Source organism: Ciconia boyciana, chromosome 4 (assembly GCF_034638445.1).
Source record: "Ciconia boyciana chromosome 4, ASM3463844v1, whole genome shotgun sequence".
In the NCBI taxonomy this organism is placed as follows: domain Eukaryota; kingdom Metazoa; phylum Chordata; class Aves; order Ciconiiformes; family Ciconiidae; genus Ciconia; species Ciconia boyciana.
The window spans coordinates 9,026,184-9,041,209 of NC_132937.1; the positions used below are offsets into that span (position 1 = coordinate 9,026,184).

At 38.1% G+C, this 15,026-nt stretch overlaps 1 protein-coding gene across 3 annotated transcripts in view; it reads left to right on the forward strand.

The window, feature by feature from the left end:
• The window catches only part of LOC140650776 (guanine nucleotide-binding protein G(q) subunit alpha), a 151,468-nt gene extending 137,277 nt beyond the window's left edge, over positions 1 to 14,191 (forward strand). For all 3 annotated transcript variants that reach the window (XM_072859516.1, XM_072859519.1, XM_072859518.1), the window contains 2 exons: positions 1,769 to 1,922; positions 8,698 to 14,191. In XM_072859516.1, coding sequence (XP_072715617.1) covers positions 1,769 to 1,922; positions 8,698 to 8,888 — 345 coding nt within the window. In that variant the 3' untranslated portion in view covers positions 8,889 to 14,191. The remainder of the gene's footprint in view (positions 1 to 1,768; positions 1,923 to 8,697) is intronic.
• The last annotated feature ends 835 nt before the right edge of the window (positions 14,192 to 15,026 follow it).

Here is a 15,026-nt window from a genome sequence, read left to right on the forward strand (position 1 = left end):
GAGGCCAACTGTATGAGGTTCAACAAGGCTAAGTGCAAGGTCCTGCACTTGGGCCTCAACAACCCCATGCAATGCTACAGGCTTGGGGAAGAGTGGCTGGAAAGCTGCCCAGCAGAAAAGGACCTGGGGGTGTTGGTCGACAGCTGGCTGAATATGAGACAGCAGTGTGCCCAGGTGGCCACGAAGGCCAATAGCATCCTGGCTTGTATCAAATATATTATGGCCAGCAGGACTAGGGAAGTGATTGTGCCCCTGTACTCGGCACTAGTGAGGCCGCACCTCGAATACTGTGTTCCGTTTTGGGTCCCCCACTACAAGAGAGACATTGAGGTGCTGGAGTGCGTCCAGAGAAGGGCAACGAAGCTGGTGAAGGGTCTAGAGCAGAAGTCTTATGAGGAGCGGCTGAGGGAACTGGGGTTGTTTAGCCTGGAGAAAAGGAGGCTGAGGGGAGACCTTATTGCTCTCTACAACTACCTGAAAGGAGGTTGTAGAGAGGTGAGGGTCGGTCTCTTCTCCCAAGTAACAAGTGATAGGACGTGAGGAAATGGCCTCAAGTTGTGCCAGGGGAGGTTTAGACTGGATATTAGGAAATGTTACTTCACTGAAAGGGTTATCAAGCATTGGAACAGGCTTCCCAGGGAAGTGGTTGAGTCACCATCCTTGGATGTATTTAAAAGACGTGTAGATGTGGTGCATAGGGACATGGTTTAGTGGTGGACTTGGCAGTGCTAGGTTAATGGTTGGGCTTGATCTTAAGGATCTTTTCCAACCTAAATGATTCTATGCGTCTATGATTCTATGGCTCAACAACAGCAGAATCTGCAGTATTCACTTCCTTGATTTTGTTCTCTGGAGTCCTGTTTGGTGGTGAAACTGTTGTTTCTGTCACCATAGGTAGGTAATCAGGCCTGCCTTAGAGTTTTCCAAATAAAGAAAGAAGTAGAGTTAATTCCTGGTACTGAACTCAATTTGTTCCGACTCTGTATTAACTGCATCATGTCAGCCTAACAGTTCTTCAGAATTGTATCAAAACACAACAGAATTTTCCAATGTCAGAAGGCCCTTACAAACAGAACTGTATGCTTCACTTACTTACTTACATTTCCACTATAATGCAAAATGCTTTTCAGGAGCAATTAAAGTAAAGGTTAACCTAATGATGTTACAAACAAATTTATCATTTGTAAGATTTTATGTCATAAGCCTTTGATTTCGGGAAATATTCTCAGGTTATCAATGAGTAAATTCCAAATTTACCTGGAAAAATTAAGGATTACTTAATTTTAATTCATTTAATTAATTCATTTAATTAATTCAAAAAATTAAGGATTACTTGCATTTAAAGTTTAGGAAAGTCATATAAAATAAATAAGGTTTGTAAAACTTGGTTATAATGTCTTGTCATACACTTGTCTCTGCCTTGAACCACATGCATTTCAGTACCCACGAATTTGTTGGCTGATTGTAACTGTGCATAGTCAGTATTTACAACAATACTTGTTACAGCTATCATGTTCGTGACCTGTGTTTTAAAGAATAATTATGCTTGTGTCACTGAGTTTGCAAAAGGAAACTGCCTGCATATTTAATTTACCACTTACCTATGAATTGTAAATGAATCAGTTAAATCTTACATTTTGATAAGATGGTGGAAAACATGAAATGGATCTGTTTATCAAATAAAATGGAATTGCATGGATTGATTCAAAATAAATTTAAAAATTTATTTTCACAACCGCATAAATTCGTCTCGCTTTTTTTATTCCAGAATCGAATGGAAGAAAGCAAAGCACTCTTTAGGACAATTATCACATATCCATGGTTCCAGAATTCTTCGGTCATTCTGTTCTTAAATAAAAAAGATCTCTTAGAGGAGAAAATTATGTACTCCCATTTAGTTGATTATTTCCCAGAGTATGATGGTAAGTATATTGCCACCAGAGCTCATGCCCCATTTACACTGCGGTAATGACAAAATGTAATAGCCTTGCCCATATTTTGCTTAGAGATTCTTAGGACAAAGATTATCACCCATTCTTCATTACACCCATTTTCTTCTTTACAAATTGTACTTAGTACACCAAATGGTTAGTTTCTAGTTGAATTACTTGCTGGTCATGGCTTTTTAAAAATTATATGAAAAGGAAAAAATGATTAAAAATAGCAATTTTTAATACTCCAAATTTTTAAAGTCACTGAAGTCTTGTGGGATTTTCTAGATTGCTTAGGATTTAATTTTATACCTCCATTAATTGTGGATAGGATGGCAGTACCTTTAATGTGAAATTATTGATTCTAGTTTAGTAACATCATATTAGCAATGGACCTTATTCTGTCCTTGTTCATAAGTTGGGGTGAGGGTTTGAACTGAAGTATAAAGCTAAAATTACATAAAAATATATTTCTCATTTTTACACAGTGTCTCACATACTCTTTTTATTTTTGTTTTGGTTCTGTTTGTTTGGGGTTTTGTTGTTTGTTTTTTTAAGGCTGGATATCTGAACAGAAGTTTCATAAATTCTCTGTGGCTATCAGAGAAACCAGTATCACTCCTCCCACCCTTTCATTATACCATTTTTTTTTTTTTTTCCTTTATTTTAATTTTATGTTACTTATGTGAAGTTTAATGTGCTTGTCCCAGAAAACATTATGTGGAACACACAGCTGTTTCTAAGGAAGCTGTACTTTCAGAAAGTTCTCCTGAGGTGAAAAGTTAGGTATTCTAAGGTAACTGAGTGGAGGCTTTCGTAACAGAGAAAAAAAACAAATTCATACAGTAACATCTTTTTTGTCTCACCAGAGAGTGAAAAGCAGATTCAAAAGCTACAAAAAAGATTAAATCTCTCATTTTCAAAACTAGAGAGAGATAAAAGGAAAAAGTTACAGTTTTTCCTGTTTGAGAGGAAAGGATGTGTTCACAGTGAACAGCCTGCAGGATCAGACCATACTTATTTATGAGTCATGTAAGTTTAGTTTGATAGTACTATACAGAAGAGAACTGGCAGTTGAATAGAAAATATTCTTGTCATTTCAAGTTACAAGTGTGACAGGTGCCCTAGATGACATCCTGCAGGTGAGAAGGCTCTATGGGCCCTTCTGTTATCATCACTCAAGTGGAGATACACCTGTGTTAAATGCTTGTCCAGAAAAAAACAGACAAAATTCACACAGAATGGTTGAGGTTGGAAGGGACCTCTGGAGATCATCTGATCCAACCCCCCAGCTCAAACAAGGTCACCTAGCGCCTGTTGCCCAGGACCATGTCTTTTGAATATCTCCAAGGAGGGAGACTCTACAACCTCTCTGGGCAACCTGTTCCAGTGTTCGGTCACCCTCACAGTAAAAAAGGATTTCCTGATGTTCAGACAGAAACTCCTGTGTTTCATCTTGTTCCCATTGCCTCTCGTCCTGTCACTGGGCACCATCGACAAGAGCCTGGCCCATCTTCTTTATACCCTTCCTTCAGGTATTTGTACACATTGATGAGATCCCCGCCTGAGCCTTCTCTTCTTTAGGGTAAACAGTCCCAGGTTTCTCAGCCTTTCCTCCAGTCCCTTAATCATTTTTATGGCCCTTTGCTGGACTCTCTCCAGTATCTCCATGTCTCTCTTGTACTGGGGAGCTGACAACTGGACACAGGAATCCAAGTGTGGCCTCACCAGTGCTGAGTAGAGGGGAAGGATCACCTCCCTCCACCAGCTGGCAACATTCATACTAATGCAGCCCAGGATACCATTAGCCTTTGCTGCAAGGGCACATTGCTGGCTCATGTTCAAATTGGTGTTCACCAGGAACCCCAGTTCCTTTTCTGCAAAGCTGCTTTCCAGCTGGGTGCCCCCAGCATTTCACAGAATCACAGAATTGTATAGGTTGGAAAAGACCTTTAAGATCATCGAGTCCAACCGTAAAGCTAACACTTCCAAGACCACCACTATACCATGTCACTAAGCACCTCATCCAAACGTCTTTTAAATACTTCCAGGGATGGTGACTCAACCACTTCCCTGGGCAGCCTGTTCCAATGCTTGATAACCCTTTCAGTGAAGTAACATTTCCTAATATCCAGTCTAAACCTCCCCTGGTGCAACTTGAGGGCATTTCCTCTCGTCCTATCCCTTGTTACCTGGGAGAAGAGACCGACCCCCACCTCGCTACAACCTCCTTTCAGGTAGTTGTAGAGAGCAATAAGGTCTCCCCTCAGCCTCCTTTTCTCCAGGCTAAACAACCCCAGTTCCCTCAGCCGCTCCTCATAAGACTTCTCCTCTAGACCCTTCACCAGCTTCGTTGCCCTTCTCTGGACACACTCCAGCACCTCAATGTCTCTCTTGTAGTGAGGGGCCCAAAACACAACACAGTATTCGAGGTGCAGCCTCACTAGTGCCGAGTACAGGGGCACGATCACTTCCCTAGTCCTGCTGGCCACGCTATTTTTGATACAAGGCAGGATGCCATTGGCTTTCTTGGCCACCCGGGCACACTGCTGGCTCATATTCAGCCAGCTGTCGACCAACACCCCCAGGTCCTTTTCTGCTGGGCAGCTTTCCAGTCACTCTTACCCAAGCCTGTAGTGTTGCATGGGGTTGCTGTGGCCCAAGTGCAGGACCTTGCACTTAGCCTTGTTGAACCTCATACAGTTGGCCTCGGCCCATCAATCCAGCCTGTCCAGGTCCCTCTGTAGAGCCTTCCTCCTCTCAAGCAGATCAACACTCCTGCCCAAATTGGTGTCATCTGCAAACTTACTGAGGGTGCACTCGATCCCTTCGTCCAGATCATTGATAAACATATTAAACAGGAGTGGCCCCAACACAGAGCCCTGGGGAACACCGCTTGTGACCGGCCGCCAACTGGAGTAAACTCCATTCACCACCACTCTTTGGGCCCAGCCATCCAGCCAGTTCTTTACCCAGCAAAGAGTACACCCGTCCAAGCCATGAGCAGACAGTTTCTCCAGGAGAATTCTGTGGGAAACCAGGCTTTACTGAAGTCTAGATAGACATCATCCACAGCCTTTCCCTCATCCACTAGGCGGGTCACCTTGTTGTAGAAGGAGATCAGGTTGGTCAAGCAGGACCTGCCTTTCCTGAACCCATGCTGGCTGGGCTTGATCCCTTGGTTATTCTCTACATGCCATGTGATAGCACTCAGGATGATCTGCTCCATCAGCTTCCCCGGTACCGAGGTCAGGCTGACAGGCCTGTAGTTCCCCGGGTCCTCCTTCCAGCCCTTCTTGTAGATGGGTGTCACATTTGCTAATCTCCGGTCAGCTGGGACCTCCATGGTTAGCCAGGACTGCTGGTAAATGATGGAAAGGGGCTAAAGGCACCATTTATTGGTGCCTGGGCTTGTTCCTCCTCATGTGCAGGACTTGGCACTTCTTGTTGAACTTCATGAGGTTCCTGTCAGCCCATTTCTCCAGCCTGTCAAGGTCCCTCTGGATGGCAGCCACTCCTCCCAGTTTTGTGTCATCAGCAAACTTGCTGATGGTACACTCTGCTCCATCATCCAGATCATTAAAGGAGATGTTAAACAGGACTGGCCTCAGTATTGACCCCTAGGGTACCCCACTAGTTACTGGCCTCCAACTAGATTTCGTGCCACTGATCACCACCCTCTGATCCCAGTCATTCAGCCAGTTTTCAGTCCCCCTCACTGTCTGCTCATCCAGCGCATACTTCATCAGCTTCCCTATGAAGATCTTACGGGAGACAAAGTCAAAAGCCTTACTGAAGTCTAGGTAGGCAATATCCGCTGCTTTCCCCTCATCTACCAAGCCAGTCATTTCATCGTAGAAGGTTATCAGGTTTTCAGTTGTTCAGCTCAGAAACCCTCTTCCTCTTCTCCTTTGCCATCAGTAAGGGAAACAAAAGAAGGTTATGGACCAGTAGGGCCATAACCAGTAGGCCAGACCTGAAAGTCTTTAAGTATCTGACTCTAATTCTGCAGGTCTTGCTGGATGTAACCCCTTAGACAAGGTTATGGTTTGATTTGATTTCTTCTGGTGCAAAGATGGGGTGGATTACACAGTCTGTGGCTTGCACAGGTCACTGTGTGGTCCCCTCTGCTGTTCCAACACCCTGTTTGGAGATGTTGAAGATGGACAGATTTGGAGAACTCATCAGAATTAGGTATTTTTCAGCTGGATCACTTCTCCCATGCAGTTTCCTGTGTGGTAGCACAATGGAGAAAGTAGCATAGGGATGAGAAATGCTAACCAGGATAGCAAATTGGACTGATTAAACTAAGCAGTTGTATTGCACAGTATGTCATAACAACATTGGATGAGAGCCTGAGACGTGCTCAAGGATCAGAGTATCACATGAAGGTATGCTTTCACAGCTAATACTAAAAGACTGACTCACAGACTGGAATGAAGAGCTGGGAGAGGGGGAAAAAGACAGAAAGGGGCCACACTTGGGAAGGAAAGAAGAGAAAACTGTCTATCCACAGGAGCACACTCCCCTCCAGAGTCTTCAAAGAAAATAAATTATTACACTCACCAAGCTAATATAGCCAAGCCAAATTGTAGTACTTTTTATATAGGACTCAACTATCATATAGAGAGACCCTTTGAAGACTGCTAAATAGGGAGCAATGGACAAGAAATCTACTGATTTGTATTAGAATTCTTTTCCAAGATTATTTAGATCATAACCACTTAGCATTGTAAATCTAACATTGGCTTATTCCCTTTTTTCTAAATTCCTGAGGTGGCAAACTTTCTTTTTAACCTCAGTTTTCTGTACTTGAACTCCAGTCAAAAAAAAATTTATATTACATGATAATCAGCAGACATGTTATTAGGTAAGCAAAATTTGGATACAGGCTTTGAATAGTGCAGTAGATTTTGAGAGAGGGACAACCCTACCTGTGTCTACCCACTGTAAAACTGTTTAATAAAATTCTAGGAAGTTGATAAAAACAATAAATGGTTTATTTTGAAGAAATCATTGCCTTTGAAAGTCTAGGAATCTCCTTTACAAATATTTAAACTTATTAAGAGTAAAAAAAAATAGTAGTGAAATTTATTGTTGCTGCTGTTTCTATAGAATATGTGCTGAAGCTAAAGGCTAGAATCTGTTGTGGTTAGAAATTTTAAAAATTTTGAACAGTCCTCTCTGTCCTACTTCAGAGAACTTATTATCTATTTACATATTCTTCTCTACATCTCAGCAAATGTGTAGTCTGTGTATGTGTCTATATATACACATATATATTCATGTGCATACACCAGAATATTGCAGAATCATGTTCTCCTTCCACAAGGCTTTGCAACCAATAGATATCAGAAAGCATATGATTTCTCTTCTGTGCTTCCTTTGCTACCTAATTTTTGCAGTTATCCAAATTAGAAATGTTTGCAATTGTATTTAAGTATTAAAAATAAGTTTTATTGTGCAGTTATTGAAAGTTATGTGAGCACATGCTAACCCCCTAAGTACAGATTTCATAACCACTGAAGCACAGAACTATTTAAAAGCTGAGCGCTGGTATTTATATTGTCATGTAACAAGACCAGGACTAATGAGGAGATAGAAGGAGGAGGCACAGCAAACATACATGTTCTGTAGAAACCCACATTGCAGAAACAGGAGGGCAAGGGAATAATGGCCTATGAAAATTGCACTGGAATAGAATTGCAGTATAGGAAAACAATAGCTTGTGGCTAATGTTCCTGCTTCTGTGCTGCTCTTTTGGCTGTGAACATGAACGAATCCTCACTGTTCTAGATTGGAAGTCATTATTTTGCCTTCTGTCTTGTGTAAAGCAGAACATGCAGTTTGGTTACATAGACTTTGTATTCTTCTGAGAATTACAGACTTAATTTAGATTTAATAGGATTGTTATATATAATTTAGATAATTGTTTTGTTAGAACATTAACTTTTTCCAATTGAACAGCTTCAACTAGCAAGCATGTATATTTTATTATCACTAAAGTAAATGAAATTCTATTGGAGACAGTGTCAGACCAGTTTAGGATGTAACTCAATTATGCTACATTTTAAAAGAACGTACTTAAGTATAGCTTAAATATAGTAGATATAGCCTGAAAATGGGCCAATTATATTAATTTTTTAAAATATTTATTAGTATAAAGCAACTATTTCTTCTGTTCATTTTGTGTGGTTATAGATCATCAATTTCATCTCTCCATTTTAAACATCTTATGGAAGAAAGAGGATAGTCAGCAGGAAAAGAACAGCTCTTGCATGATCAACTTCTGGAATTTCCTTCCATTTTTATTTTTTTTTATGGTTCCTACTCAGAAAAAATAGTATACAGTAGTATTTATTAGTAAAAATTTTCCCTTCCTAGAATCATAGAATCATAGAATGGTTTGGGTTGGAAGGGACCTTTACAGGTCATCTAGTCCAATCCCCCTGCAATGAGCAGGGACATCTTCCACTAGATCAGGTTGCTCAAAAATCCAACCTGACCTTGAATGTTTCCAGGGATGGGGCCTCCACTACCTCTCTGGGCAACCTGTTCCAGTGCCTCACCACCCTCATTGTAAAAAATTTCTTTCTTAAAGACAGTCTAAATCTGCCCTCCCTTAGTTTAAAAGGACTTATACTCTTATACAAGGATCACAGACTGAGTCTTTCTTATGTTTTCTGCTCCTAAGGTTCCTCTCCTAAAGAAGCTCAAATATTGAATTGACTTTAGGAAAAACTGACTTTCTCTTCTTAATTATCAGGACCACAACGGGATGCACAAGCAGCACGAGAGTTCATCTTGAAGATGTTTGTAGACCTGAATCCAGACAGTGACAAAATTATCTACTCCCACTTCACATGTGCTACAGACACAGAGAATATACGCTTCGTCTTTGCTGCTGTCAAGGACACAATCCTACAGTTAAACCTGAAGGAGTACAACCTGGTCTAACTGTGCCTAGGGGGCCCTCCAAGACCACCTTTGTGTGATTGAAGATACACAAGAGGAACTGTATTATCTGTGAAAACAAATTGCATAATACTAATTTATTGCCGGCCTGAACTCTGTGAATGTCCACAGAGGTTTTAGTTAATATTATGATTTTATTTAAACTATATGGAGGAAAAACAGAAGATGCTGAAGTACGTTCACAGTACATTTTCTTATTTTTTAGGCAAAACCTTGTGACTCAATGTGTTTTAAATTCTCAGTCGTACACTCACAAAGGATAATAGTTTTTTGCTATTGAAGCAAAATCAAGCTGGTTTCCTCTTTACCTGACCCTTTCTCTCTCCCTCCTTCCTCCCCTCCTTATGTTTTTAAAGGTACAATGGCTGTTTTCCCAGTTGCATTCCTTGGTAAAATATTCTCTGTTGAGTGATTTGGTCAGGAAAAATGCTATCATCAGAACTGAAGTCTGTCATTCAAATTTTACAGAATGTACTTTCTCTGAAGGATCAAAAGTATTGATAGTGTGATTTTTAAATTCTTGACATGGGTGTTTTCATTCTGTCTTAATTTCTGAGGCTAGAATATTGGGATTGCAAAATAGAAATAGTTGTGTATGGATTTAGAATTTAACCATACTTTCACAGTTCAGAAAGATGCATAGAAGACAGTAATGAAATAATTAAAGACACAAACCTGGGATGTTCATGGAATATCAAAGAATCTCTTTTTAATTGCCATGTGCCATTATTTTCTCTTTTCTTTATTCACAAATGCTAAACAGAAATGTCATGGACACTACTTTTTCTCAGGTGGCTACAGCCTGAAACAGTGGTGGTTGTTCTTTTTTTTTCATTTGTGTGCATTTTTTCTTAAGTTAGAGCTTTTTTAAAGTGTGTTTTTCCACAGTAAAAAAATATTTTTGTTGTATAAAATCTTGCCAAATCTGGCTTTTTATAAAACCAATACTTTTGAAACATAAGATACCGATTGAAATGCCAAACTGATGGATTGGGAACTGACCTGATTGAGTCAACTGCCAAATGATAAACATAGTTTCAGCTCATATGTTCCCTTCTTTAGAAAGTGTTCCATTTTCTAATGCCAAAAACAACAGTGTGAGTGAATATGCTACTAGGTATACATGTATAGAAGACAGTTTAACTCTCTCCTTATGTCAGAGATGGCATGAGATTGCATATGATGTTTTCTGTAATAATATCAAAGCACCTTTGTACAGCATGAAATTATTGATGAGTGATCACATTCAGGAACCTTTCTTGATAAGGTTGCCTCTTAACTGATTCACAGACATTTGATAGACTTCATGCAAAATAGCCTCTCTTGATGTTCTTTAGAAAGATTTATTAATGTAAATGAAACAGTGAGAAAATCACTCTTGAAATTTAAACATGCAAATTTTTAACAACAAAAATGTAGCACACATCGATGAGCAGCTTAGGTTGAAAGGTGGTTTTTTGACCAGGTGCATGATTGCTAGCAAGCTACAGAGAACTCAGAGGTCAGATGTAATTGGATTGATTATCTACAATGCCAAGTAGCACTAGAGTGCACTTAGCACAGAAATTGCTGCCTCTCAGCAGCAGAGGAGAGGTGGAAAAATAATGACTTATTAGTTGAGTAACAAAATTAACAATAAATACTAATGAGATGTTTTTCATCCTTAACCCTCCCAACTCCAAAACAACAATAACAAGAACAGTTGCTATTTTTTGCTCCCTCATAAAACACCTTATAATTGAAAACTGGTTGTAGGTATAGTGCAATTATGAATGCTATAATCATTGTACATACATCTATATATATATATGGCAGCAACCATATTGGCTTTGTAATAATTAATTTTTGGCAAATTGAATGTGCTGTGTTGATATGTATCTATGTAATTGTACCGTATGTCTTACAGCTAATTCACATTTTAAATAATGTTATTTTATTTACTTTTTTAAGAGAAGAATGTAAATTTTGTCAGTTTATTTCTGACTAGGGATTTGTTGTTTTTATTTAAAAAGCAAAAAAAGCTTATTATAATACAGAGTGGTACTAGCATCGTGCTGTATAAAATCATTTGTACATTCCTGAGTAAAAGTAAATTGGAGACACGCAGAGGACATTCACAATCAAAACAACGCTTAAATCTTGTCAGGACTTTATACAGATGTAGAAACCATTTTTGTTGGAAGAATTTATGCCATTATATCTAGGATTGAAACATAAGCTCTTAAATATGAATTTGTATTTGGCAGATTCAACTTCGGTTAATTTTACCTAGAAAGGTAAAATAGCCTTTATTAGAAAACTGAATTTAGAGACATTTCAAACCATTGAACATAAGTACTAATGGGTATATGCTATTTCCCTAAAAATATCATGAAAAAATACAGAACATCAGATCAGTTAAACATTATTTCAGAAATTACAGAAACCTTAGATCTAACAACAAAGTTGCTAGTGTTAACAATTTTAAGGAGTTAAAGAATTTTATTTAACAAAGCTAAAGCAGGTAGTTGTAGGTTATAAAAAGTGACACTGACATTCTAAATACGTGATGAGAACAGTTATTCTTGTTATATATGTCATTATAAAATTGGTCCTGATCTTGCTTATAAACATAACAAATCTTCTGTTTCCACCGTTGACTCTGGAGTGCGTGATAATATCCCTTCTTTTAACCTGGGAATACATTGGCCACCTTGGATTTAGTGATATAAATAGAACTGTAGGAAAAAAAAAAAAAAGCCAGTGGTGTCTAATGAAGGTTTGGGGTTTGGTTTGGTTTGGTTTGTTATGGGATATTGGGGGGGGGAGGAATGGGGTTTTAAGTTTTGTATAAAAATAAAACAAACCAAAAGTTTACTCATGCTTTATAGATATATTGTGATTGCAAAATTCAAGAGTGTGTGCCACTGGGCTACTTCTGGTATATTTTGAGTTGAACCTGTGGCAATGTTTAGATCATTTGAGCATATTCTGAAAAAATAGATATTCAGCATGCTAATGCAAGCCTTACATGAATCACCTAACACAGCATTGCAGTGTGACAGTGTTTACAAAAACATTACCTTTTTAAATTACATAGCTGTTCCCACTTGCAATATATTCTGTTGCTGTTTTAATTGATTTCCACTATGCATTACAGTGCTTGAGTCCAGAAGTATGTGCCTCTAACATGAAGCTGAAGGCAAAAACAAGACAGAAACCCTTTTAACTTTGCCAAAATTATGTTATTTCATTGAATGTCATAAATGGGAGAGGAGGGAAAGAAAACATCTTGGGAACCTGTGTATTCTAGGTGTTCACTAGTACAAGAAAGCTGTAATATGTGTTTTACAGAAACCTTAAACTTGCTTTTTTCACTAAGTAACTGGCACTGTCCTGACATATATAGGATGATGAAGCTATAAGGGCAGTTTACTTTTTATAATTCAGACTCTTTGGATTTTCAAGGTGTATGAACTGTAATTTTTAATCATACTACCACATGATTGTGAAACACTTTTTTAAGTTTGAAAGTGGAGAAGAGACTTTATGCTGGCTATCAGTCAGAACTGACTGCAAAAACTTTAAAAGGGGGTAAAAGGGCTGCATATGAAGACATTGCTAGACTCTGAGCTTTTGGTTGTAAGATGCAAGACTTTCAGATTACTCGGCCTAATGTCCCTTCCCTTGTTATGCATTCTTCACAAAATAATGAAATAATAGGAAAAAAAAAAGACATGTTAACCCACATGAAAAAAAAAAAGCCCAAATAATTTATTATACGTGCTGTTCTTGGAGCTCTGTGCATGGTTATCCTGCATTACATTAGTAAACTAATGAAGTGTGCACAGTATATTAACAAGGCCTACAAATGACCTACCTCTAGTTAAGAAACCAGTAAAGTAAATATGTTTTGGAGAGACTGTCACAAGTTAGGAAATTAAAATGGCCTATTGTAGATATTTAATGGCTAATTTAGACATTCACACTTTTGTAGATACAGTCCCTCTTCAGACATAACCAACTAAGGTCATATGTCCCTGTCCAATTTGTTAGTTTAGTAGAGATCTTGAAAAACAATGTGCTTTGGTTTGATAAGAACCACTGATATCTCCTCTTTTTTTTTTTGCCTTTTATTTACCCATAATATTTTGAGTTATATCAATCAAAACAAACATTTCCATGTAATCAGTAATCCATTGAGGGTCATTATTTATCTAGTTACAGGGATTTTACTGTAACTTTCACTCAAGTTTTTTCACAGTAGCCATGCTGCAGGAAAGAAAGGAATAGAATAATTATTTGGGCAAAGTTAATGTTGAAAATAGTGTCAAAAATGCAAAAGAATTCAACCAGATCAATCTTATTCTAAAGCTGGTTTTGTGGGTTGTTGTTGGTTGTTTTTTTTCCTCTCAAAAGATGGTCTAAGCTGAAGTCTATTGCTGGATTACTTCTTTATCATGCTGCAGGAAATCCTTATTTGACCAATATATTGGCGGGGGGTCAGATACATTTTTAAATTTGCAGTGTTTAAAAAAAATAAAGATCATATTTGCTATTCTTAAAGTGTCATTTAAATGCATGTATTGTCTATTGTTTGGGGGACAAAAATAGGGTGTGGTTTTTTGTTGAAAAAACTAATGCATAAATACTACTCCTCAAAAATCTTACTGGTTAAAAATAGTATTTTTGGCCATAACTTTGTACTATAGTATCTTTGTTCCTTGACATTTAGCTTTCCTGAAATATATTTGGGCTTCTTGTTCTTCCAAAATGTTTCTTATTATAAATATTGTATAGATGTATTATTCCAGGGATTACTTTTTTAATTATACATGCTCTGTCCTCATTGTCCATATATTAACATTTCCTGAATATCTTTATTACAGCCAGAAAGTTCAAAACATTTAAGGTTCAGTACAGTGGATACAGTTATCTGACATTATTACTAAAGATTTTTTGGCTTGTGTACAACAGAAACTCAGAAGCATGGGGGAAAATAAATAATAATCTATGTCTATTAATAGAAAACTTTCAGAATTTGTAGGCTGTTAAGTGAATTTCTTAAGTGTTTTGTATGATTGCAGTAATACTGTAAGAGCAGACTGTTTCTTTGACCTTTTTGTTTGCCTAAGTGATGACAGGAATAACAGAAAGATGCCTACATGTTGCTTTTCAGGATTCTGGCTCATACTTGAACAACAATCATTGGATCTCACATCTTTACCACTGAAGAAACAGAATTTCAGGCCACTTGCAAAAATGACTTTGTTCTCTATTATGTGATTGCAACAGTTTAAATAAGATTCTTGGAATACAAATAATTTGCCTAAGTAAGGACTTCAGTGAATTGCTATTTATTTTTCTTTCCTGTTGCAGAATGTAAAGGAGAGGGATCAGTGAGGAAGGATTTTTTTTACCTTTATGTCTCAGTGAGAATAACATCAACAAAAATACAAGTGCAAGTTGTGATATTTAGATATGTGAAATAGACAAAATATGTGAAACAGAGAAAGCTTTATCTGCCACAAAATATGCAGTTGCCTGCTCCTCATGAACACTTCTGGTATCAGTGACAGTGAAGTTTCACAAAGCAGCTGACCCAATTTCATAGCTCATTGCTGCCAAAATGAACCACCCTCTAATTCCTCCTCAGTTCCTGGGTCTCAGCTACATGGTGCTTTCCCTCTCCCTTGTGTCAGCCCTTGGTACTTGGTAAGCCAGTAAACTGGGTGAAAACAACCCCACTCATTTCTGCTCTTCTTGCTTGGCTAGTTTAGTACTCTAATTTTCCATTTTTTGAGCCAGTTTGGCTAATCAATGGTTCAGACAAGTGCCAAGAGAAGAAATGGAAGAAGTAGAAGTGTGTGGCCAAAAGAAAGGCTTACAAGTTAGAAAACAAGGAGTAAGACTACCCTCCTCTTAAAACCTAATCCTGAAATTTCCATGAACAGTGAGTAGTATCTAAACCCCTCATTTTAAACACTTCATGGGCTACAAGTATTCTGGCTTGGGAGGATTGCCCTTTTCACTTTGAAAGGTCTTGATTTAATTTTTATTCAGAAAAAAAAGCCTTTAAAGAAAATGGTAGGACAAGAAAAACTCTTTTCTGCTCCCCTGTAAGAATAACAAGTTTGTGTA